The sequence below is a fragment of the Peromyscus eremicus genome, chromosome 6 (assembly GCF_949786415.1).
Source record: "Peromyscus eremicus chromosome 6, PerEre_H2_v1, whole genome shotgun sequence".
Taxonomy (NCBI): domain Eukaryota; kingdom Metazoa; phylum Chordata; class Mammalia; order Rodentia; family Cricetidae; genus Peromyscus; species Peromyscus eremicus.
Window position 1 is genome coordinate 58303175 of NC_081421.1, and position 23148 is coordinate 58326322.

Here is a 23148-nt window from a genome sequence, read left to right on the forward strand (position 1 = left end):
CTGCCAGCGACAGGCACAGGCGCACCATGTATTTTTATGACTCGCCTTGAGCACGAATTAAGTTCTTAATAAGGTAACTTCCTGGAAGACTCAGTTTCCATGTCGCTTTCCTCCTTTTCCACTCCCCTCCCTTCCTCACGAACATGACATGAAAGGTTGTCAACACCCCCCCGACCCCACCCCTGCTTTTTAGTTGAGTGGGGGGAGGTTCAGAAGCCTCAAAGTCAGGTCTAAGGTACAAACAGGACATTTCCTTCCATTCTTTCTCCTAATATGGTTGCTTCTTGGGGGAGAGGGCTTGAAGAGGACTCTGGGAAATACAGCTTTCTGAAGCCCCACTTCCTCTTTCTGCTTCTGCGGCTTTTACTTCCGCTGGCCTCAGAAATCCCCCGAGTGCTGTGAATGCTTTCTCCCCTGCCTCTCCTCAGCCCCCTTCCGTTTTCCCCCGACACTTCTGGGTTCTTCCCCATCTTCTGCTCATTCTGATTTCTCTCGGAGTCCTGTTTCCCACAGAGCAGGCTGTCTCTGTACCAGACAACTTTGCTCTCAGTACTGTGTTTAACCCTCACAGCCCTGGGTGGCTAGCCCTGGTACAACTGCACAATGCAGGCCTTGAGCCGGGGGTCACGTCTGCCCTCTGGCTCATGTCACTTGTTCACCGCCACCTCTGGCTTCTCAAGGAAGAGTTCACAGGGACAACTTCAGCTCCTGCTGATGCTCTGAGCCACAGCCCATGCCCCCCAAGTCACTCGGCTGTGTTCTGGAAGAGTAGAAACGATACAGAGCTTAATTGGAAAAGCTGCCTCTAAATTCTAAAATCTCAGCAGGCCCATCAAAAGGGCAATCATGCAGGGTATGGAGGTGCAGACTTGTAATCTCTGTACCCCAGAACTGAAAGAAAGCAGGCTAGCCTGGGCTACAGAGCAAGTATCCAGCCAGGGATACATAACAAGACCTGATCTGCAAAACCAAAGCAGCAACCATGCTGGAGAAGTGGCTCATCCTTTAAGAGGGCTTCTGCTCTTGCAGAGGGCCAGAGTTGGGTTCCCAGCACCCATGCCAGGTGGTTCACAACCACCTGGAACCTCGAGGACATCTAACACCCTCTTCCAGCGTCCCAGCGCTCCTTCATGTTCACATACCCCCCATACACATAATGACAAAGAAATGAAATCATTTTAAAAACAGCCCACCACCAGTAGCAAATCCAGCCAGTGGATAGGGGTGGAAGTCCTACCTAACATACACCAGGCCCTGGGTTCCATATCTAAAACCAAAACAAAACCATCTTTAACAACCAAGAGCAAACCCTACCTTCTCCCGGCTTCAAATCCCATCTCCAGTGACCCTGGCCTTGGCACTTAGAATCATTCTTCAGCTTTCCACTCCGGGGCTCTGCTATGGCAAACACTCATCACACACACCCACGTTCCAAAGTGTGCACAATGGCCTGGCCATGGTAAACTGAAGTTTGTTACTACACTTCCTACAAAAAAGTCAGCTTGTAATCTTTGTAATCTTCAGTCTACAAGGTTACTTTTGTCAAAGAACATAATTGTTTTCTATATCAATTTATTTTCTGTTTCAAGTCCCAGGTCGGGAGACTTCACTTAGATAGCATTGAGGATCTTTGTATAATCATCTGCTACAAAGATGTCCACCGAGGTCTAGTAGTTCTTGGCAGCTTTAGGATCAATTCTGGTACATGGGAGTCCTTGTCATCAACACACTCTAGAGTCCCCTGTCCAGGCTCTCCTGCCTTGCAGCCACTTCTCTTGGGGACGGGGAAGTGCCTTGCCTTCTCCTGAGGAGCAGTACACAGCAGGTCACTTTAAACTCGTAGGATCCCCAATTTCCCTTTCTTTCCTCATCTAGCCCCAGGGTTTCAGAGAGCAAGGAAACTGTCCCTTCTCGTCAGGGATGATCTTGGTTGTCAACTGGACCCACCTGGGAAGAAGGAAACTCGACTGAATCACTGCCTCCATCAGATTGGCCTATGGGCACGTCTGAGGGCACTGTCTTGATTTATGATTGATGCAGGAGGGCCCAACCCACTATGAGCCGTCCCATCCCCAGGCAGGTGGTCCTGGGCTGTGTCAAAGCTGGCTGAACACAAGCAGGGGGATCAAGCCACTCAGAAGCCTTCCTCCTTCTGTGGTTTCTGCCTCAGTTCCTGCCTGGGCTTCCCTTGACAGACTGTACATTTGATTTTAGTCATGGCATTCATCCCAGCAGCAGAAATCTCACTAAGAAAACTATGCTGAGTGAACTCTCTCCCTGCCTTGATTTTTCAAAAAGATTCATTCGTTTTTATTTCGTGTGTACAGGTGTGGGCCTGCACATCTGCATGTGCACATCTGCATGCGGTACCGACAGAGGTCAGAAGAGAGTGCTGGATCCTCTGGAGCAGGGGTTACAGATGGTATGAGCTGCCATCTGGGTGCTGGGAACCCAACCCAGGTCCTCTGCAAGAGCAGCAAGTGCTCTTAAGCCCTGAGCGTTTCTTCAGCCCCTCCCACTGGCCTCAAATGAGCACCTGGGCTGGCTCTGGTGAACATCAACTGCCCTCTCTGGAGCTCAGACTTGAGAAAAGTCCAGGGACTTCTGCTTTCCTACAGCGCTGAGCACAAGGCTGCATGGGAACAGTGAGACAGAGGGTCCCAACTGCAGGCCACACGGTCAGCAGCCGTTTCTGAACACAAACAATAAATGTAATATTACAAATGATCTTCAGACATCTGATTAAGAAAAACCCCTTTCTCACCAAAGCAATTACCAAGTCTTTATAGAGATCTGTATATATAGACAACCATATTCTTCTAAAACTAGCTAAAGAGTTACAAAAACTATTGTCTAGGGAAAAAAATAGCATTTAACTTTATGGATTACAGTCCTCCATCTGCGCATGGTGGCAGAGGCAGGTGGATGTCTGTGAGTTCAGGGTCAGTCTGGTCAACATGGTGACCCTGTCTCAAAAAAAAAAAAAAAAAAAGAAAAGAAAAGAAAAAGAAAAAAGTCCTCACATGGTCTTGGATCACCAACCAGGCTCTAATATAGGGCCTGCTTTCCAATTTTTATAACCAAGAAAGTGAGACAGAAGTAATTACCCACATTAACAGGGTACACAAAACTTTGTGTTTGTTTTTTGCTGAGTGAGTCTTATAATCACCTGTTTCCATTCTGACTATTACTCCAGACTGTCTTTCTGGCCAGCTTTGACTGGGGGTACAGGACTGTGGCTGTGACAGCTCTTGGCCTTTCACTTCCCGATGGACCCCCAGTTCTCTTAGAAGCTGCTACTCCAGCAGCCCTGGAGGAGTTTGCTTTGAAGATAGCCCTCACGCATGGACTTAGTTCACAGAAGCTTTGCACCCACTATGACTGGACCTGTCACAGCACCAAAAGTGGCAGCTTTTTTTTAAAAAAAATAAATAAAAAGGATTTCAAAAATAGTAGCAACAACTGACGTTTACCTAGTGATAAGCACTGCCTTACTTCATAAGGAACTCCAGGTAGTTCTCTGGAAATGTGCAAAAGATGCCTGAGACGGGCAGGTTAGCTAACACCTCCTATTTGCATGCACATGTGGGCACATCTGTACCTAACATAACTTTCCGTGCTTCCTGCTGAGAAATAGACTCAAATGGTTGCACAAATCAACTAAAGAAAGGACCATCAAATGGATCTGTGAGTATTGGACATGTATCACAGTCAAATTTTGAGTGATAAAAGTTAACTGTAACTGTGGTGGTATTGTGTTCCCCAAAATATTGTGCACCCTAATAAACTTATCTGGGGTCAGAGACAGAACAGCCATTAGATACAAAGGCTAGAAAATGGTGGCACTCAAACCTTTAATCCTAGCATTCCAGAGGTAGAAATCCCTCTGGATCTCTGTGAGTTCAAGGCCACATTGGAAACGGCCAGGCATGGTGACACATGCCTTTAATCCCAGAAAGCAAGCCTTTAATCCCAGGGAGTGGTGATAGAAGGCAGAAAGGTGTATAAGGCGTGAGGACCAGAAACTAGAAGCATTTGGCTGGTTAAGCATTCAGGCTTTCGAGCAGCAGTTCAGCTGAGACCCATTCTGGATGAGGACTGAGACGCTTCCAATCTGAGGAAACAGACCAGCGAGGTGAGGTAGCTGTGGCTTGTTCTGGTTCTCTGATCTTCCAGTTCACCCCAATACCTGGCTCAGGTTTGATTTTATTAATAAGAACTTTTTAAGATTCATGCTACATGTAACCTTTAGAGTCCGAAGGCTGCTCTGTCCTGGAAAGAGAAAGTGGGGCCTTGGAGATGTCAGCTTTCAGCAGGAATCCTCAGGGAGGAGAGAAAAGACAAGAAAGGATTGGGGTGCACATCAGTAGTGGGACACCTTCCTAGCAGGCACCAGGCTCGGGACTCAATCTAGCACCGCCAAGGATTGAAGCCTCAAAGCACTAGGGATAAGGTCTCCCACAGAACAATCATAAAACGCTGCGAAAAATGACTTTTAGAATTTTTCCTATTATTTTTTTTCCAAAATTTAACTGAAACTTTCATTCAACTGTACTAAACAAAAGTTAACACCACCATCAAAATTACTCCAAGCTAGAACTGTGTGCTCTTTAACTGTCAGCCAGCTCATCACTAACCCAACTTCCACCCCGCAATACCTTTTTGCCTTTGTGTGTGGGGACACTTGGTCCTTCTGGATCTCCTTTTTGCCCTGCTCTAAGTTCTCACCACCTCTTACTCAGATTATTACAGTAAACATAACCACCACCCTCTCCAATCTTGTCCCCACCAACGCCATGCAAGAAACTTCCTACGGTTTTTATCTTACGTGCCCCTCAAAGGTCCACATGTTAAAGGGCTGGTACCAAGGCAGATACTATTGGTAAATGGAACAACTTGGAAGGGGTGAGAACCGGTAGGAGCTTTTGTAGATCATCAGAAGTGTACTCTTAACCGGGATTGTGGGACTCTGGCCCGCCCTTGTCCTCTTCTTTGATCTTGCAATGAGGTAACTGATGTTGCTCTGACATGTGCTTCTACCATGACGTGCTGCTCTCCCACAGGAACAAAGCCAATGGGGTCACACAATCACAGACTTACACCTCCAACACTGTGACTTGGCTTGGACTTCACTCTGCAGCTGAGGATGACCTTGGGTTTCTGATCCTCCTGTGCCAACCTCCTAAGTCAGGTGTATGGCACCACACCCGGTTCCTGGGCTGCTTGAGATCAAACCCAGAGCATCATAGGTGGTAGAAAAGCACTGAGCTATATGCCTATCCCCAAAAATATTTGGTTAATAAAGGCACATGGTTTACAAAGTTTACTGACTACTATTCTATATGATAGACTTTTTAAAATACAGATCTGAAAATGCTAAGTTTTACTTAAATGCCCCCCATGTCTGTCTCTGCCCCGGCCCCTCGGTCTCAGACAGATGTCATGTAGCACAGGCTGATCTCCCGGAAGTAGCTATACAGCTAAAGATGATCTTGAACTCCTGTGTCCATGTCCCTGGTGCTGGGATTACAGGCATGTGCCATGGTGCCCAGCTCTTCCGGTGACAGAGACTGAACCCAGAGCTTCATGTGTGCACAGGAAACAAGCACTCTACTGACCAAATCCCCAGCCCCAAATCATGGACTTTGTCCTATCTCCAACGTCCCAGACCTATTAAAGTTCCTACAAATTTGGAACGATCTACCACTCTAGGCCTACATACAACCTATTTCCTTCCATGGACATGGGGCTCTGACTTTTTCATCCTTTCATAGCCAGGTTTTTTTTTTCCCCCCATGGGAAATCATCACACATGCTCATCCCACTGCCTGTATTAGGATTCAGGTCCCCCTGAAAAACTACCCCAAACTGCCACTCCAATCCAGTCCTCAATTAAACATTTCCAGTACCCTTTATTTGCCGCCATGGTACCTGCTACTTCAGGTTCAGTGTCTCTCATTTTATGAGACTTGATTGTCATCCATACTCACTGAATGAAAGACTGAATGGAATGGCTAGCTCTCTCTCCACACTTGCACCCTAAATTAGGAGACCTGAGAGGTTCTCGGACTACCTTCTCATCTTCATATCTGGCTCGTCTAGTGCTGTTAGCCCTGATCCAGGGAGCCACCTCAGACTTTACTCTCAATTTTATTTGAAGCTAATGAACAATAATTTGTGATTACAAAGAATAACGTGGTATTGTGTGAGCACCGTGTCTTTAAGAATCAACCGTGATTTCATTCAAGTCTGTGAGACAGTTTGAAATGCCCTAGCCAGTGACTGCCTTTCTCCTGGATTCCCCAGCACTAGCTGCAAACCTTTATTACAGTATGTACTGATTGATAACTGCCATTTCAGTTTCTGTCTTTGCACAAAGATCATCTTTAGGAATCTGTTGCTCATTTTGTGAATGGTGTAAAGTAGGCATTTCATAAATGACTAGATTGTGTGTGTGTGTGTGTGTGTGTGTGCGCGCGCGCGCGCACCAAGAATTTCTTTTGTAGAATAAGTTTCAGCTTGCTCAGTTTCCACAGTTCTCAGAAAACTGCAGTTGTCCCTTCAAGAAAGGCAAGTGTTCTGGGTTAGGTGGTCTCTTCTTATGCTTTATTGTAAGCTATTAAATAATACTGAAAGTGGGCTTGGACCCAGCCACGGTGGTGGAAAGAGAATTCATGCCTGCTACCTACTTCTGCAGTTTATCTTCTCTGTCCTAGAGACTAATTTAAAGCATAGCTCAGCTGAAGAAAAGCCTAGAATAAACAACCAAGAGGACCTGGAAGTCTCTCTGGTCATAACTGCAAGGATTTAAGAAAGGGGAGAGTGAGGAAAGAAAGGAAGGTGTGTCTGATGCTTTTCACAGCAACTACACAAAATAAAACCAAGAGAGTTAGAAAAACACACTCTTGGGACTTACGGCAGGGAAACATAAAACAAGGGAATCAATGGGGTTTTGGGTAGCCCATCAGCCTCATCTAGAACATGAACTCTTCCTCAACAACTTATCCCAAACCCACTTGTGTTGATCTAGGTAGCATCCACAGATTCACTGCACAGGAGAAATCGTTTTCTCTTCTTGCCAGGCTGGGGATCAAGCCCAGGACCTTGCACATGCTGGAAGCATCGCACTACTGAGCTACATCCCCTGCCCACACACAGGAGATTCTTCAATCTGAGGTCTTGGAGCAGCTCAGCTTTTAACCCGTCCGAATAAGGGTTCTTCTGGCTTGCTTCAGTATCAGAATCTGCCGTGGAACAGTTACCAAACATGGGCAGAGAAGCCTCCAAGCAGGGGAAGGGGAGGGAGGGCAGGGTTTCAGCAGTTATATAATCACAGAGGAGCCTGCAAACGCACAATGCTCTGCCTTCCTTAAAAATAGTAAATCCTGAAGATGTCTAAAGAGCACGTAAGTGCATCTTAGTTGCTGGGTTAATAGCTGGAATGTAAGATTCCAGATAGCAACATAACGTGATAGGTTTACATGGTTACTGTTTTAAATAACTTTAAATCCTTGATGACCTCAGAGAAATTTAAGTGCCTAGGTTTCAGAAACGGTGGAATAAATGCCATTTCCCTTTCACTGGCAGTGAGTCACAAATGCTGACCTACAGACTGTCCCCAAACAAGATGCATTCCAACAGCTCATTTCTAAGTCTGTTGTTAGGAGCTGGGAACATAGTTTCCCATAGAAACAATTTTAGACATGGTGGTTTCATTTGCCAGATATGGCCAAAAGAGCCCATAAGTAATTTTATGAAGGTGAGCAGCATGTAGAACAACACTTTTCTGTAAGAAAACCGTTTACAACTTCCAAGCTACAGTTTCTGGACCCCCTCTTCCCTTGCCCTGAATTCCCAGTGAAGGAATGCTGAGGGAGGCAGGAGTATGAGGAGGGGACCTGAGGGAGTTCCGCCCCAAAGGCAGCAAAACCAGACAGAAGCTTCTGTCGTGGCATTTTTCACTGATGGGGATTTATTTTCTGGCAAGAACATGACTGCTCTCTGCTGATCACAGCCTCTGTGCTAGACAACAGTGTCAGTTGTTGCGTCCACATTTTTTGCTTAACTCTCCAAACACTCTCAACATCTCTGAAACCGTTTTTTACGTGCATTTAAAGGGGGGGGGGGGGCATGAAGCCTTGGGGTGTTAAGTAGTTTACCCAAACTCCTATTTACAGCCTGGACTTAGCCCAATCCTACTTTTACTTAACTCCACGTATTTTGCAGACTTGAGGAACATTTTCCAGGAAGTGGGGGAGCATTCCGACAGCTCACTGTGTAGTTTTCCATGATAGCTCTCATCACGTCAGCAATCACCCTCCTAAGCAGCTGACTCAGGACCACGGAGGCCTTCTTTGCAGACAAAACAAGGATGAAGGCTCTGGAAAGCTAATGGCTACAAGACATCCCAACAGGAACATGCAGAGCCCATTTAAGTCTGACTACTGCCAGATGACAGCCTCAGGCAGGTCGCTGTGAGCGGGCACTACCGCAGAGGGCCCCTCAGAGGGTACTGGACTGGAGCGGACCTTAAAGGGGTGAGTTTCAACAGAAGGGCTGCCTGCAAAGGGCACAGAAAACATACTGGCATACTAATGATTTCCTCGGAAGGGATGGAGCTAACGTAACCGCTCAACACTGTGGAGGATGGGGACATGGGAGAGCTGGGGTCAGAAGATGCAAGTATCCCTAGAATTTCTGCATTATAATTTAGCTTTCAAACAAAGTGTCAACCCCCCACACACACACACACACACCCTGTTGGTAATTTTCTTGTGCAACCTTCTAGCTTTTTCTTGTCAGCAGACTAGTAATTATAACCATGCATATATTTGTTTTCCCTTTATTAAAAATACAGCATATGGCTTGTAGAAATTTTGAGCAATAATGACTTACTTTATGTGTGTCTATTTTGCTATTTAAAGTTGTTATACTTGTTTAAAAGGAGTGGTTTCTGCAATAAATTCTAGTGAGGATGGGGGGAAACGGGAAGTCTCACTCCCTCTGATGGGATTGCAAACTGGTGGAGCCACTCTGGAAATCAGTGTGGAGAATTCTCAAAAAGCTAAAATTAAGTCTTCCATATGACTTGTCTATACCACTCCTTGGCATATGCCCAGAGGACTTAACATCCAACTCCATAGACACTTGCTCAGCTGTGTCCATTGCAGCTCCATTCACAACATCTAGGAAAGAGAAACAACTAAATGCCCTTCAACTGGTAAGGAAAGTGTGGCACATACACACCATGAATACTATTCAGCTGTAAAGGAAAAGGAACTTGTGAAAATCTCAGAGAAATCAATGGATCCAGTAAATACGAGGAAACCTAGACCCAGAAGGACAAATATCCCACGTTTTCTCATCCGTGGCTCCTCACTCTGAATCCTCAGATGTGAGTACACTACATAGAGGACCACAGAATCCAGGAGAGACTAAAGAACGTGAGGATGGTGGGCTTGGGAGGGAAAAGCAGGGCAGAGGTGATACCAGGGGGAAACCGGGAAAAATGGAGGGGCTCTCATGGGGGAGGGGGTGGATTAGGACAATACAGAGGAAGAGAGAGGGAAGAAGAGTAAGTGACACTAAGGGTCTTTGAAAAACCACAGGGAATCATATTATTTTATATTTGCCTGAGTTACATATAATATATGTGTGTGTGTGTGTGTGTGTGTGTGTGTGTGTGTGTGTATACATGAACACACAATTTTAAAAAATAGGACATAAATTTGAGGAGAGGGGACATGGGAGAGGGTGAAGAAAGGGGGAAATGATATACAGCATACACATGAACTTTACAAAGAAAGGTTACGGTTTTTCTAAGTAAGTCCCAAGTACTAGGAGCAGAACAGGCAGTAACTTCCGAAGGTGGTCTTACTCAGGGTTAATGCTGTCTCTGGAGACCCAGACCCTTACAGATGGGTCTAGCTTTATGAGTGTTGCTCACTCAACAATGCCACAAGCTCTCCCTGGCTTCCTTCATCCTTTAAACTTTGGAAAGACATTTGTTGTGTATACACATATGTGGGTACATACATGCCACAGTGCACATAGGGAGGTCAGAGGACAACTTTCAGGAGTTGGTTCTCTTCCTCAGCCACGCGGGTCCTAGGGGTCAAGGTCAGGTCATCGGGCTTGGCCTAGGTTCCTCTACCCGCTGAGCCATCTCAGCAGATCCCTTTACACTTCAGACTGCCCTTGTACCTGCTCATTTACCTGTGTGTCATCAGCATCTAATGAAATGTTTAACAAAGATGGGTCATTAAATGAATGTCAAACATTTCCAATAGTGGAGGAAAAGCATCAAATGCATGTGGATAATGTATACAAGGCATATCCTGAATAACTTCACGGATCATTAGGGTAACAGGGCACACGGGAAGGAGTTGCATTTTCCCTATCTGGAAAACAGAGTTGAGTGAAACATTGTGGAGATGTGTCAGGAAAAACCAGGCAACACAGGAGTCAGACAGTAGGGAGGGGACAGATGTGAAGCATCACCCCCGGCACACAGTGGGTATGTCACCGGAAACTGCGGTGTTTGCCTGAACAGGAAAATGACTGTGGCAAGGAGAGCGGGACGTTCAGGTGTGCAGGAAGGGCTCCCATTAAAGCAACAGCAAAAATCCTAACGGAGAAGATCAAGGAACGTGTGGCTGAGTCAGGAGGGGGACAGAGTGGTAAACATTTGACATAGTTGTGGGGACTGAGGGAGAAGCAGGCTGAAAAGCAACAGCTGCCTTACAGTCTCCTGGAATCAGGCCAATTATAATTTACAATAAAAGTGCTGATAGGCAATGGTGAGGCCATTTGAGGCTGGAGATTATCACGTAGTTCTTTCATGTCAAATACTGGGGGAGGTGTTCTGGGCCTCCAAGGATGAAGAGGTGAAAACGAGCATGCCCTCGGGGAGCTTCTGTTGAATACTGAGAAAGGCATCTTTCTCTTCAGATTATATGTGGTGCCAACATTCCAGCCTTATTCCGAGAATGATCTCATCATACAGTTAACACTGCAGTGGACTGTAGCTGTCACTGTTGATGGCCATCTGCTGCAAAAGCTGAAGCACCTCTTTGGACACTTGGTCATGGTTAAGCAAAAAAACTGTGATATCTAGATACTGCATTCCCTGAAGTCATACTACACGAAATGTTGACACAGTTCCCAAAAGGAAGCTACTCTTCTAGATCCATTAAAGAAAACACTGCTATAAAATATGCTTTTTTGTTTGTTTGTTAAAAAGAAACAAATGAACATGAGCCATTTCAATCCATGTAGATGACTTTACTGGAGTATTTGTAAAGGGAAAATATTTGTTCCAGTTGACCTAAGAATTAAATAAAGCAAATAGTTTTAATGGAAACTCACCAAGCTAGGGGGAAACGGGCAGATGTGGGTCTCCAGAGTTCGCCCAGCATGGGAAACAAACACAGGCAAAAGGCAGGCTACCTGAACACGCTAACAACCACAACTGCACTGAAAAATGTACTTCTGTGGAATTTAAATGACTTAAAAGTTCCCAGAGTTCCTTTTCAAAATGTTATGGGAAACATGATGCCTTCCAAGTCCAGGCTTGCAAACCAACTCAGCCTCTCTGCATGGGCCTCAGTTTCCACGTGGGAAGAGGTGTAGTTTAGAGTCCTCAGCCTGTCTGCATGAGCCGCAGTCTCTGCTGCAGGAAGAGGTGTGTTTTAGAGTGTGTTCAGAAAAGACTTAGGCTGTGACCCGAGTGCCAATCTTCAGCCTAATGGCCAAGGAATGGTACAAATTTACTTCTCAACTAATGAAATCTAACTAAAACACAATATTGTTCACAAGTCTGTTTTGATAAAAGATTCCCAGCTGATTTTAAACAAATCTTTTAAACAAAAAATAATTATTTAAACTACTTGGAGATGGTTTTTCTGTGGAGATGTTCAAGGCCTCAAAGTCATAGCCTTTCCACTTCTATTCTATAAAATTCAGCTCTGCCTTGTCTTTCTCATGCTCTTTTTAGAAGATTAATTCTTCATGAATAGGAACTTTTTTTGGTCAAGGAATTCATCCTCAGAACTCCCACAAATGTGCCAAGAGATGTTTAGAAAGGTTCTTTCAATGTAGTCTGAAATACCATGAAATCCAAATGTCCACCAATCTTGACTCAGCAAATCACAGTACATCTTCATAAAGACACATTAGGGAGCAAGTAAATAAGTAAACTAAACTGTGAGCTCACATTTGAAGATGTCTAGCATGTTCTAAATGGAAGACAAACAGTATTAGCAATACACATGGAGTGACCTCACTTTTGTTTTTGTTATTTTGGAATTACAGTTGAGTATTTCAAAGACAAAATGTTCCCAATATTGTATAAACTGGCTGGGAACACATGAGATGATAAAATGTCCAAATATCTTTTAGGAAATGAGTATAATATGGTACTAAATTTACAAAAGATATTTCATAAGAACACTGTAAATATGCCCAGCATCATATTGAGAAAACAGCTCTCTGCAACCAAGAAGACTTTGGGCGAAATACGGATGGCTGCACAGTAAGAAACATATTAATATCGCTTTACCTCATGGGATTTAAGAAGATCATATTTTCTGAACAGAGATGCAGGGAAAAAAAAAATCTTTGACAAATTCAATAGCCATTCTGTCTAAAAATACTCAAAGCATAAATAAACAAAAAAACATTTGAGAAATGTTCTTCTATGGTTATAGGACATGAAGAAGTCAAGCTGATACTGACCAGGAAGCTTCTCCCTGCTGGCTAGCCTTCATAGTCCTGGATAGAAGGTGCTATGCAGGCTGCTGAGGAAGAAGAGCCATTGACAGTCTTACCCAGCTGTGAATCCTGGGAGCTGACATCCATAAGTGCAATAATGGCGCTGACGCCATGGGAGTGGCCAATCACCCTGTTTGGATTTAAGGCCCATTCCACAGGAAGAAATGCATGCCCGGTACAGCAAAACTGGCCAAGAACCCATTGTTGGGAGCTCATCACAGTTTACTCAATGGATGTAGCATCAAACTGTCATCTGAATTCACACCTCTCTCTATGGAGCAAGAAGGCCTCACCAGATGTCAAGAAGATGCTGGCACTGTGCTTCTTCCCAGCCTCTAGATCCATGAGCTGAATAAAACTCTCTGCTTTATACATTACCCAGAGTGTTGTTGAGATACAGCACTAGATAATAGTATCTCAACTAGCACAGCAGGCATAAACTTCCACACAGGGACTTGAGGTGGAGCTTAGTGCCAGAACACTGCCTAGCCCTCAGGTTCAATCCTTACAACCACAAAAATTAACAAAATTAGATTAATATGCAAAAACAATCACCTTTAGGTATGTAAGTAATGCCAGGTAAAAGATAAAATGCAAGAGAAAACTCCTTGTAGAAGGAAACAAAAAATTAAAATTGTGGTGATATTTTGTGTATGATTTAATAAATAAAGCTTGCCATATGATCAGAGGGCAAAGCTAGCCACTAGTTAGCCATAGAGGCCAGGCAGTGGTGGCACACACCTTTAATCCCAGCACTAGGGAGGTTGAGATGATAAGGCTGGACAGAGAAAGGAATATAAGGCGGGAAGAGATAGGAGCTCTCATTCAGGCTGAGGGTTTCATAGAGGTAAGAACTAGTGGCTGACTGCTCTGCTTCTCTGATCTTTCAGCTTTCACCCTGATATCTGGTTCTGGGTTTTTATTATTAAGACCAATTAGGATTTGTGCTACATAAAATACCCCAAATACATTTTAGGAACATAAAATACACAGGGAAAATGACAAAATTACTGGAAGAACATGGAATACTTAAATAGAAAAACATCCTTTTCTCTGGGATAAGTTGCTCTCTTTTGAGCTAATTTACAAATTTAATGCAGACTATCAACAAGAGTTCTTTCTGGCCTTGAAACTAATGCTCAATTTCAAGTCAGTTTGTCACTTGAACTTAAGGGAGAATGAACTGTGGTCAGGGGAGTGCTCCATGCTGGTGCTCCTCTGGAGAATGCACTCACTACTTTACAGTCTTGGAGTTAGTTCCATTCTCCTCTCCTGATTTGTTGCCAATAGGCTTGTTAAATCATTTGATTTCCAAAAGAAGCTGAAAATCTCAATTTTAATGAGGCACTATATAGCCTGAATATGTTAGTAACTAATTTAAATTTAAAATAGGGCTGAGGACATGACTCAGTGGTTAGAGTACTTGCTCTGCATGCCTTTGGACCTGAGTTCAGATCCCCAGCAGGTATCTGTAATCTCAGCACTATGAGGCAGAGACAGGTGGATATGGGGGGGGGGGGCGGCGGTGTGTTACAGGCCAACCAACAGCTGAAACAGTGAGCTCCAAGTTCAATGAAGAAACCCTGTTTCAAACAACAAGGTGGATAGGGAGATAGGGAGTGAGAAATATACCCGGTATTGACTTCTGGTGCTAAACTCACACACACACACACACACACACACACACACACACAGTACTGTTGGATAAAAAACCATTTTGTAGATCACATTTAGTCTACATGCTGCCAGGTTTTGACTTTTTTGGAAATAAGCAAACTTTTTCTGCAAGGGGTTGAACAACAAATATCTTGGCTTTATAAGCTGCTTAAAGTCTCCATTTCACATTCTTACTCATAACTAAAAAGTAAACAAAAGACAGTAAAAAAAAGGACTTTGAATTTACCTTTCAGGGCGACAGTTTACTAAGTGAGTTAATCCTGAAATTCCATCTCGAGTGCCTTGGAAGAACACAGCACCTCACCTGACCTCCGTCTCTCACACCTTTCTCATTTTTTTTAGAAGCTGTTCTTGGGTAAGCATATTAGGCACCAGCCCACTCAGTAGATCATTTCCTTCTGGCATAGAAATGTCTAGGAAGTGGATCTCCGAAGGATGTCTGCATCGTTCTGGGCAGGGCTCTACCGTGTGTCATACTTCAACAGATTTCACACTAGACACTTAGCTCAGCCATCGCTCCCACAACTGTGCTAAGAAGCACCCGTGTGCGGCTTGCCGGGGCTGCCAGCTGTACTCATGTTCTAGTTTCTTAAAGATATATTTGAGAAGAGCTAAGGGAACAGCATCTACCTGAGGCAGACCAAGAACTCACACTTCTATCAGACCATGGCATGGCAAGCATCAGAGAACTCAGAAACGCTTCATTTAGCACAGAGTGCCTTGACCCTTGTCCAGTCTCAGAAGGCCTTTTCAGTGATGCGATCTGAGCGGCGACAACGATGAGACTGGTCAGGATAATGTACAATTCTTTTCCTTTCAGAATCTCTTAAAATTGGAACAGACATGATTTGACAGATGTAAAAGATAACACATGAAGGAGAATGGTCAGGTGGATATCAGCTCCCTGGTGCCTTAAAACTTCAGGCCTCATTGAAGATACCGAGATTCCCAAATGTTGCATGATTGGGCTAGGTCCAGATCAACTCAACTTGTACCTCATGGATCTTCAGTTCGACAACAAAAGCAGCCTAAGACTATCGAATTACCCAGAGACTGCCTGAACCAATGGTCCCATTTTCATACCAGTATTTCCAGTTCTACACAACAGTGAAGTCCAAAGCATTCTTCCAGCTGAACAGTGCAGTGAACGGAACGGGCAGACAAGCCAGCTGTTCTCACAGAGCAGCCATCATGAAGATCAGGTATAACATCTGTAACAGACTTTATTGTGTTTATGGAAAAAAGGGTAATCAAAACTAAAAATCAATCACTTCCTAAATTTTCCTACATTTTATTACTTCTTCTGCTGTAGCTAGAGTTTTCCTGCCTGGCCCACAGTCAGGACAAATCTCTCTCACCTGCCAATCCCACAGCCGCTCAGACCCAACCAAGTAAACATAGAGACTCATATTGGTTACAAACTGTATGGTCATAGCAGGCTTCTTGCTAACTGTTCTTACAGCTTAAATTAATCCATTTCTATAAATCTATACCTTGCCACGTGGCTTGTGGCTTACCGGCATCTTCACATGCTGTTTGTCATCGTGGCAGCTGGCAGTGTCTCTGACTCAGCCTTCCACTTCCCAGCTTTATTCTCCTCCTTGTCCTGCCTATACATACTTCCTCCTGCCTGACTACTGGCCAATCAGTGATTTATTTATTGACCAATCAGAGCAACACATTTGCCATACAGAACATCCCACAGCATTCTGCTCTTTAGATTATGTGTATTTATTGCATCTGAAGGGTGGAAATATTACATGAGTCAGAAATGAGGCACATGCCTGTAGTCTCAACATTTATGAGGCTGAGGCAAGAGGACCAACAGTTCAGGGTCATCCTCAGCTACATAAACTGAGGCCAGCTGGGCTGTGTAAGAATCTGTCTCAGAAAAATAAAACAAGTAAATAAATAAAACAACAAAACAACAACAAAAAAACAACCCACCCTCAAAATGGCTGGTGAGATGGCTTAGCAGGTAGAAGCACTTGCCCAGAATTCACATTGAACAAACAAACCAAAGATGGTGGCTATGGTGGCATGCAGCTGGAACCCAGCAGTCTGTGGCAAGATGGGAGACAGACACAGGAGAGTTACCTGGAGTTTTCGGAAAATTTTAAAACTTCCAAAAAGGAAAAGACTACTACATGAGAGCATACTCTCTTAGGTAGGGACCTTACCTCTTCCGGTATTGTCATTACATTGGCAGGATGAACTTACCTACACTATGTGTCAGCAGCCTGCTCTCCTTCTGGAGTCATCTATTAAATATCTGCCAGCACGCTGTTGACTAAGGAGAGTGCTGTAATCCCAGGTTAGTGCAGGAACACACCCCAGCTCACTCACTCTCTACCATCCTCCTGAAGATCCCAATCAAGAGAGTTACCTGCTTACTCAACAGCACCTCAGGGGTTAGGGGAAAAGGCATCTTTTTTGACACACACACACACACACACACACACATACTTTTTCTAAACAAAGAAGCAATAAATAGTAAGTTATGTCTGAAAACTCTTAAGAATTTCCACATTTGTGTTGTCAGGTGTTTCTTAGCTTTTTTCCCCTTTTCCTTTGCAGCCCAGGCTGGTCTCAAACTCACAGCAATCCTTCTGCCTCAGTATCCCAAGTGCTGTGACTAAAAGCACGAGGGACCATGCTAAGCTCTGTGCTTCTATTTCATACATCGAATTCTTCATCCAGGGAGAATATCTGTTGCCCTAGCAACATAAACTGGCCCCAAGAACAAACAAAGATGGACCAATTTGCACTGCCCACAGCCAGGAAGGGATTAAGCAGGCCCAGAGCAACCCCTGAAAATACAAAGGCCTGATTCACTAGCAAATGGCCTGGATGCCACTGGGTCATTTCAGACATATGGAGCACTTTACTCGAGTTACTTAAAAGAACACCAAAGTTGGATAGTGTGAAGATACTAAGGTATGTGTAGTGAGCCTTGCCATACCAGCTTTTGTCTTTAATTTTGTAGTGTCTGCAAATACTCCAAACGGCTAAGCTGAGCTTTTTCTTTCTTTCTTTTTTTTTTTTTTTTTTTTTTTTTTTATAGCTAGGGTGAGGGCAGGCACTCACATGATTATGTGTGTGCTCTAAGGAGCATACATATTTCAAGTTCTGAAAGGACATAAATCAAGACAGTTGGCCATGGGCTTGTTCTTTCCAGTAGAAAGGTACCAAACATTAGAACAACACAGTCTCCATGTCTGAGGAATTGTAAAATAATTCTAGATTGAAGATTGAAGGAACAACAATTTGCTGTACTTTCTTGTTTGCAATTTCCAAAAATGATACAGCAGACTGAATGTCAATCACACACATTTCCACCAAGTACTGAGATACAGGGAAACAGCCCTGTGTGTGTGTGTGTGTGTGTGTATATCTGTCTGTGTTTGTAACAGGGCATTCAAATTCATTCAGTATTTAATATCTGAACACAATTTAAAAACACCATCATGCCATGGCTTTGCTCTTTAAGAATGGGGCACAGTGGACTTGACCAGGTGGTGGCTTTGCTTGTACTGCCTGCTTTAACGACACTTTAATGAGCACAATGTGGAATAAGGTTACCAAAAAGGGGCAAAGAACATTCTTATTTTATACTTTATTTAAAATTGTAAAACGATAAACAGTTAACAGATAGATGAAAATTCGGTACCATTAGTTAGAGAATGTTTAAGATTTGACGATTCATAAGCTCACAAATCCTTTCTCCCAAACATTTTAGTCTATGTAGTCAAAGTCTTCTGGAATTCCAAAGTTCTTATCAATTTTATTTTCTTCAAACCCAAATTTTCTTTTGGCCCAGGATTTTATTGCAAATATGTTATCTATAAAAAAAGATTAAAGATGGTTTTGGGAATTAAAAACACAATCATAAAGCATCTTAATCTAATTATTATCACAGTGCTTCCATCACTCTCGGCTGTATTAAAATAAGAAGCGGTTTTCTACGTAAGAATGTCAAAGGGGAGTAACACAGACAGAGCAGTTTCCTTGAGTCTTGCCACATTCCTACCAGAGGCCAGGCTCCAGTCCTCGCAATCTCGGCTGCTCTTGTCCCCAGAGGGAGCACTTTCTCTCCAGACCTCTGTCCTTCCCCTCCAGTAATGGCTTCCAGATAATCAGGACAGCCTGAGGGACTGGGCAAGAGGCCGGGAAAACGTTCTCCTTAAACTGACACAGAAACAGATGTGTCTTTGGTGTCCCTACAGGGAATCTGTATTCTACCACTAAAGAGTGTTGCACCTCCTTAAAGGAATTTATCCCAAAGGGGATCCCCAAATTGTATATGAAGATTTCCAGAGAAGGCTTTTCATGCCAGTGTAATAACAACAAGGAGGTCAAGGCCCACTCAAGCATCAGTGATTGGCAGCAAGAAGGCAGGACAGTACCACATGGAGAGGCAGAGCTGCCCCTGGGTTAAGAATGACGGTCTATATGTCTCATCTATTATATAATTTATAATTAAAATGCTTTCCACAAACACAAGAACAATGGCCTGAGATGTCCAAGTCTGTTAAGAGGACACTGCACTCGTGGTAAAAATGAGTAAAAGATTAAAACAAGTTCTTCCTGAGCGCCAGGGCTGTATCATGTCATTACCCCTTCTAGCCACCAGCCACACTACCTTAGAATGTTCTGGAGACAGAAATTTTAAAAATGACTGAGTTAAAATGAGGTCATTAAGGTAGACTGTAAGCAAATTTTTTTTTTTTTTTTTTTTTGGTTTTTCGAGACAGGGTTTCTCTTGTGTAGCTTTGCGCCTTTCCTGGAACTCGCTTTGGAGACCAGGCTGGCCTCGAACTCACAGAGATCCACTTGGCTCTGCCTCCCGAGTGCTGGGATTAAAGGCGTGCGCCACCACCGCCCGGCTGACTGTAAGCAAATTTGATGGGTATCTTTATAATTCAGATATAATGAGAGAGGTCAGCAGCTGGTGAAGAAAGAAGACAGGAAGTAAGAGGAGGCAGCCATGTGCAAGGCAGGCAGTGGCCTCGGGGCAAACTGGACCCAGGCCTTCAGATTATCGTCAACAGTCCTATCTGTTGTTGAAACTACTCTGCTATATATATATATACACACACACACACATATATACACACACATATTCTGCCTTCCTTCAAATCAATACATGCATTTAGCTTCCCTTAATAGACTATTTCTGTGGAAGGATAATTCTAAGTATTAAATAAATATAAATTTTGGAATTCAACTTCCTTTCTAGAGTGAATACTACTAACTCAAGAGGCAGACAGTACTGGACCCCAGCTGGAGAGAAGGGCATTGATGGATGGGCTTTGAGTCTGGTTAATATATATATGTGTGTGTGTGTGTATATATGTGTGTATATATATATATATATATATATATATGCTTTAATATGTTTTAATATTTATATTTTTTTAAAAAAAGAATAGTGTTAACAAAATGTCACTGTTTTTCTATGAATGTGTTCTAGAATGCCAACAGATATTTAAATAAAATTATTCTTCATAACAATCTAAAATGAATCTTCAGTTTTCATAATGTGAGAATATTAAAACACCAGCATGAGGCAGTCCAGGATCTGCTGGACTTGTGTTTAGTTTTACAGTGTGTGCAGTCAGGAAAGCCTGGCCAATTATAGCCCAGTACTTAGAGAGGTGAGACAGAAGACCAGTACTAGTGTACTAGATACTGCAGAATGTGCAGAATATGTGCCTTCAAGATGACACAGGAAGAAGCATCATTAATGCATTTTCAAACAATTCTAAAGTCATGTGTGTATCAGAGAAAAAAGACCTTCCAGGACAGGCTCCATGAATGTGGAAAGACGTCCAGGAAACAAGGACACACACAACAGAGGTGGCTTGTGAGAAGATACTGTGACCCTGGGTCAGAAAGAAGATGGGCACCAAAGAAGCTTTCAGCTGCTCTGAAGAAACGAGTTTCCTGTTCACATCAAGGACAAGAAAACATCCAAAGACTGAAAACAAAAAAACCAACAAAACCACACTGTGATATCTAAGGGTCAATTCAAAGATGTTGATCAAGCCTTCCTCAGGCCATTGGAGATCTGCCTTATTAAGACAGTGCCATATATAATCCTGACAACACATTCCCTATCAAATAATTTTCCTATTGTACATAATTTTGTAAGTCAACCAAGACTATTCTTTTAAAAGAAACAACCTTAAGACTTATCTGTCGCTAGGCGGTGGTGGCGAATGCCTTTAATCCCAGCACTCGGGAGGCAGAGGCAGGCGGATCTTTTTGAGTTCGAGGCCAGCCTGGTCTCCAAAGCGAGTTCCAGGAAAGGCGCAAAGCAACACAGAGAAACTCTGTCTCGAAAAACCAAAAAAACAAACAAACAAACAAAAAACAAAAAAAAAAAACAAAAAAAGACTCATCTGTCAGTCTTAATTCCTGGTAGTTCATATGCTTTTATACTAAATAGCAACAGAAGAGTTTTTGCAGTGAAGTCTCCACCTCATGCACTAAGATGCCTTTTGGTTCCTAGCACAGCAAACGAAGTCACTAAGTCCCTACTATCTGAATTTATTAGGATGTAATTTAAGTAAGATGTAAAGTATCACAAAACATTAATAAGATATAGTTCATCTATATTTAAAACTCTCTTTTTTCTTTCTTTCTTTTCCTTCTTGTTGCTGTTGCCTTTTTCAAGACAGGGTTTCTCTGTGTAGCCCTGGCTGTCCTGGAACTTACTTTGTAGACCAAGCTGGCCTTGAACTCAAAGATCGTCCTGCCTCCGCCTCCCGAGTGCTGGGATTAAAGATGTGAGCCACCACCATGCGGCTGCAATCTTTCATTCTATAAACTAAAATGTTGAACTATTAAACAACAGCTATTCTTTTTAAAAATGTTACATATTTTGGTTTCAGGTTTTGTTTTTGTGGTATGTCTGTGTGTGCAAATGTGTCTCTGTCTTTGTATTTGAACGTTTTCTTTGGCTCTCCTACTGCGTGTCTGTTTTGCCCTATTCTGATTTATTTTACTTAATTTTATTTTATTATTATTTTCTAGATACCTCTATGTATCCTAATGAGAGAGAGAAAGCGAGTGGATTTGGGTGAGTGGGGAAGTAGGGAGGACACAGCAGGAGTTGTTGGGGAGAGCATAATCAGATTATATTGTATTTTTAAAAAATCATTTTCAGCCAGGTGGTAGTGGTGCACACCTTTAATCCCAGCACTCAGGAGGTAGAGACAGGCAGATCTCTGAGTTCAAGGCCAGCCTGGTCTACAGAGCGAGTTCTAGGACAGCCAGGGCTACACAGAGAAACTGTCTCAAAAACAAAATAAAAAATAAAAAAAATGTATTTATTTTTGTGTATGTGCATGTGCCTCCATGAATTTATTTATACCACATGCATGCAGGAGCCTTTGGAGGCAGAAAAGTGTGCTGGATACTTTGGAACTGGCATCACAGGGGTCATGAGCCTCCACACAAGTGCCGGGAACTAAACCTGGGTCCTCTATGACAACAGTACTCTTAACTACTGAGCCATCTCTCTAATCTGGAGATTCATAGTTCTAGAAACATTTCAAGGACATTGTTAGGTAAAAATGAACCAGACTTTAGTTGACATCTAATATATATATTTTTTGCTATAAATAATACTGGTCTTTTCTATTGTTTTGAATCCAGGGAGGTTTTCTGAGGTGTAACTCACTTTATCTCTTATCTTCACTTTTTTGTTTAACACATGATTATGTGAAAAGAGCTAGCTGGAGCCTTAAGTGGGAATATTTTCCAAGTGGAGTCTCATTAGCCCAGGCTGACTGGGAAGGGATGTATGGTATAAGATGGCCTTGAATTTCTGTCCCTTCTACCTCTATCTCAGAGTGCTGAGGTTGGACTGTTCTCTGCCATGCACGGTTTGATTTGGTGCTGAGAATCAACCCTACTTTGTGCATGCTAAGCAGCCTGCCAACTGAGCTGCATGCTGAGTCCGGGAAATACAGTTCTGAACAGCTAACTCTGTTATCATAAAAACATCCCTTCCACGGGCTTTTCAAACTCTCAGGGGTTTTTTGTTTGTTTGTTTGTTTTGTTTGTTTGTTTGTTTGCAGCTAACCACAAAAATTTCTTACAACAGTTTTTCTAATGATAATTTTGGAAGTTTATGATGAACTGGAAAACAATTTATAGTTCCTTACTTAACAACCAGAATTTACAGTGAACTGGGGAGCCAGAGACAGGGGTGTAAATGTCTAAAATACCATGCTGAAGAGCTTACAGACTCTTACTTAGTCCCCTCAAAACGTGAGGCAGGCCTTATCCCAGAGAACAGAGGAGAAACAAGCTCAGAGAAGGTCAAAGGGTCATGGAGGAGACTCAGAGGCACTCAGCGTGGCTTCCTTCTGCCACACACATCCTGTTGTTCCTACTGCTGGATGTGTTGCTTCCCTGCAAACGACTGGAGGAAAATCATGAAGTTTTCTTTACGTGGTGTTGTGGTAGCAGGAGGCTGAGCAGGTGTGTGTCATGGTGCACGGATGGAGGTCAGCGTCAGGTCTCACCTCCCACCATGTGCATCTAATTTAGGTTCTCAGGTTTGGTGGCATTACTCCCCAATCCATCTCGGCCTCCTGACCACCTTATCTTCAATCCATACGAACACTTGCTTCATTTTCACACTCAGAATTTTGCATTTCTCAAACCTATATAATATCACATTGTTAT

The 23148-nt window shown here is 43.2% G+C and overlaps 1 protein-coding gene across 2 annotated transcripts in view; it reads right to left on the reverse strand.

Annotated features, from left to right (window-relative positions):
- Positions 1 to 18044: 18044 nt before the first annotated feature.
- Mnd1 (meiotic nuclear divisions 1) overlaps positions 18045 to 23148 on the reverse strand; it is a 67677-nt gene continuing 62573 nt past the window's right edge. The window contains exon 8 of one of the 2 annotated variants that reach the window (XM_059264765.1): positions 18045 to 18290. In XM_059264765.1, the coding sequence (XP_059120748.1) occupies positions 18184 to 18290 (107 nt within the window). In that variant the 3' untranslated portion in view covers positions 18045 to 18183. The remainder of the gene's footprint in view (positions 18291 to 23148) is intronic. The other variant, XM_059264766.1, reaches the window with a different exon arrangement.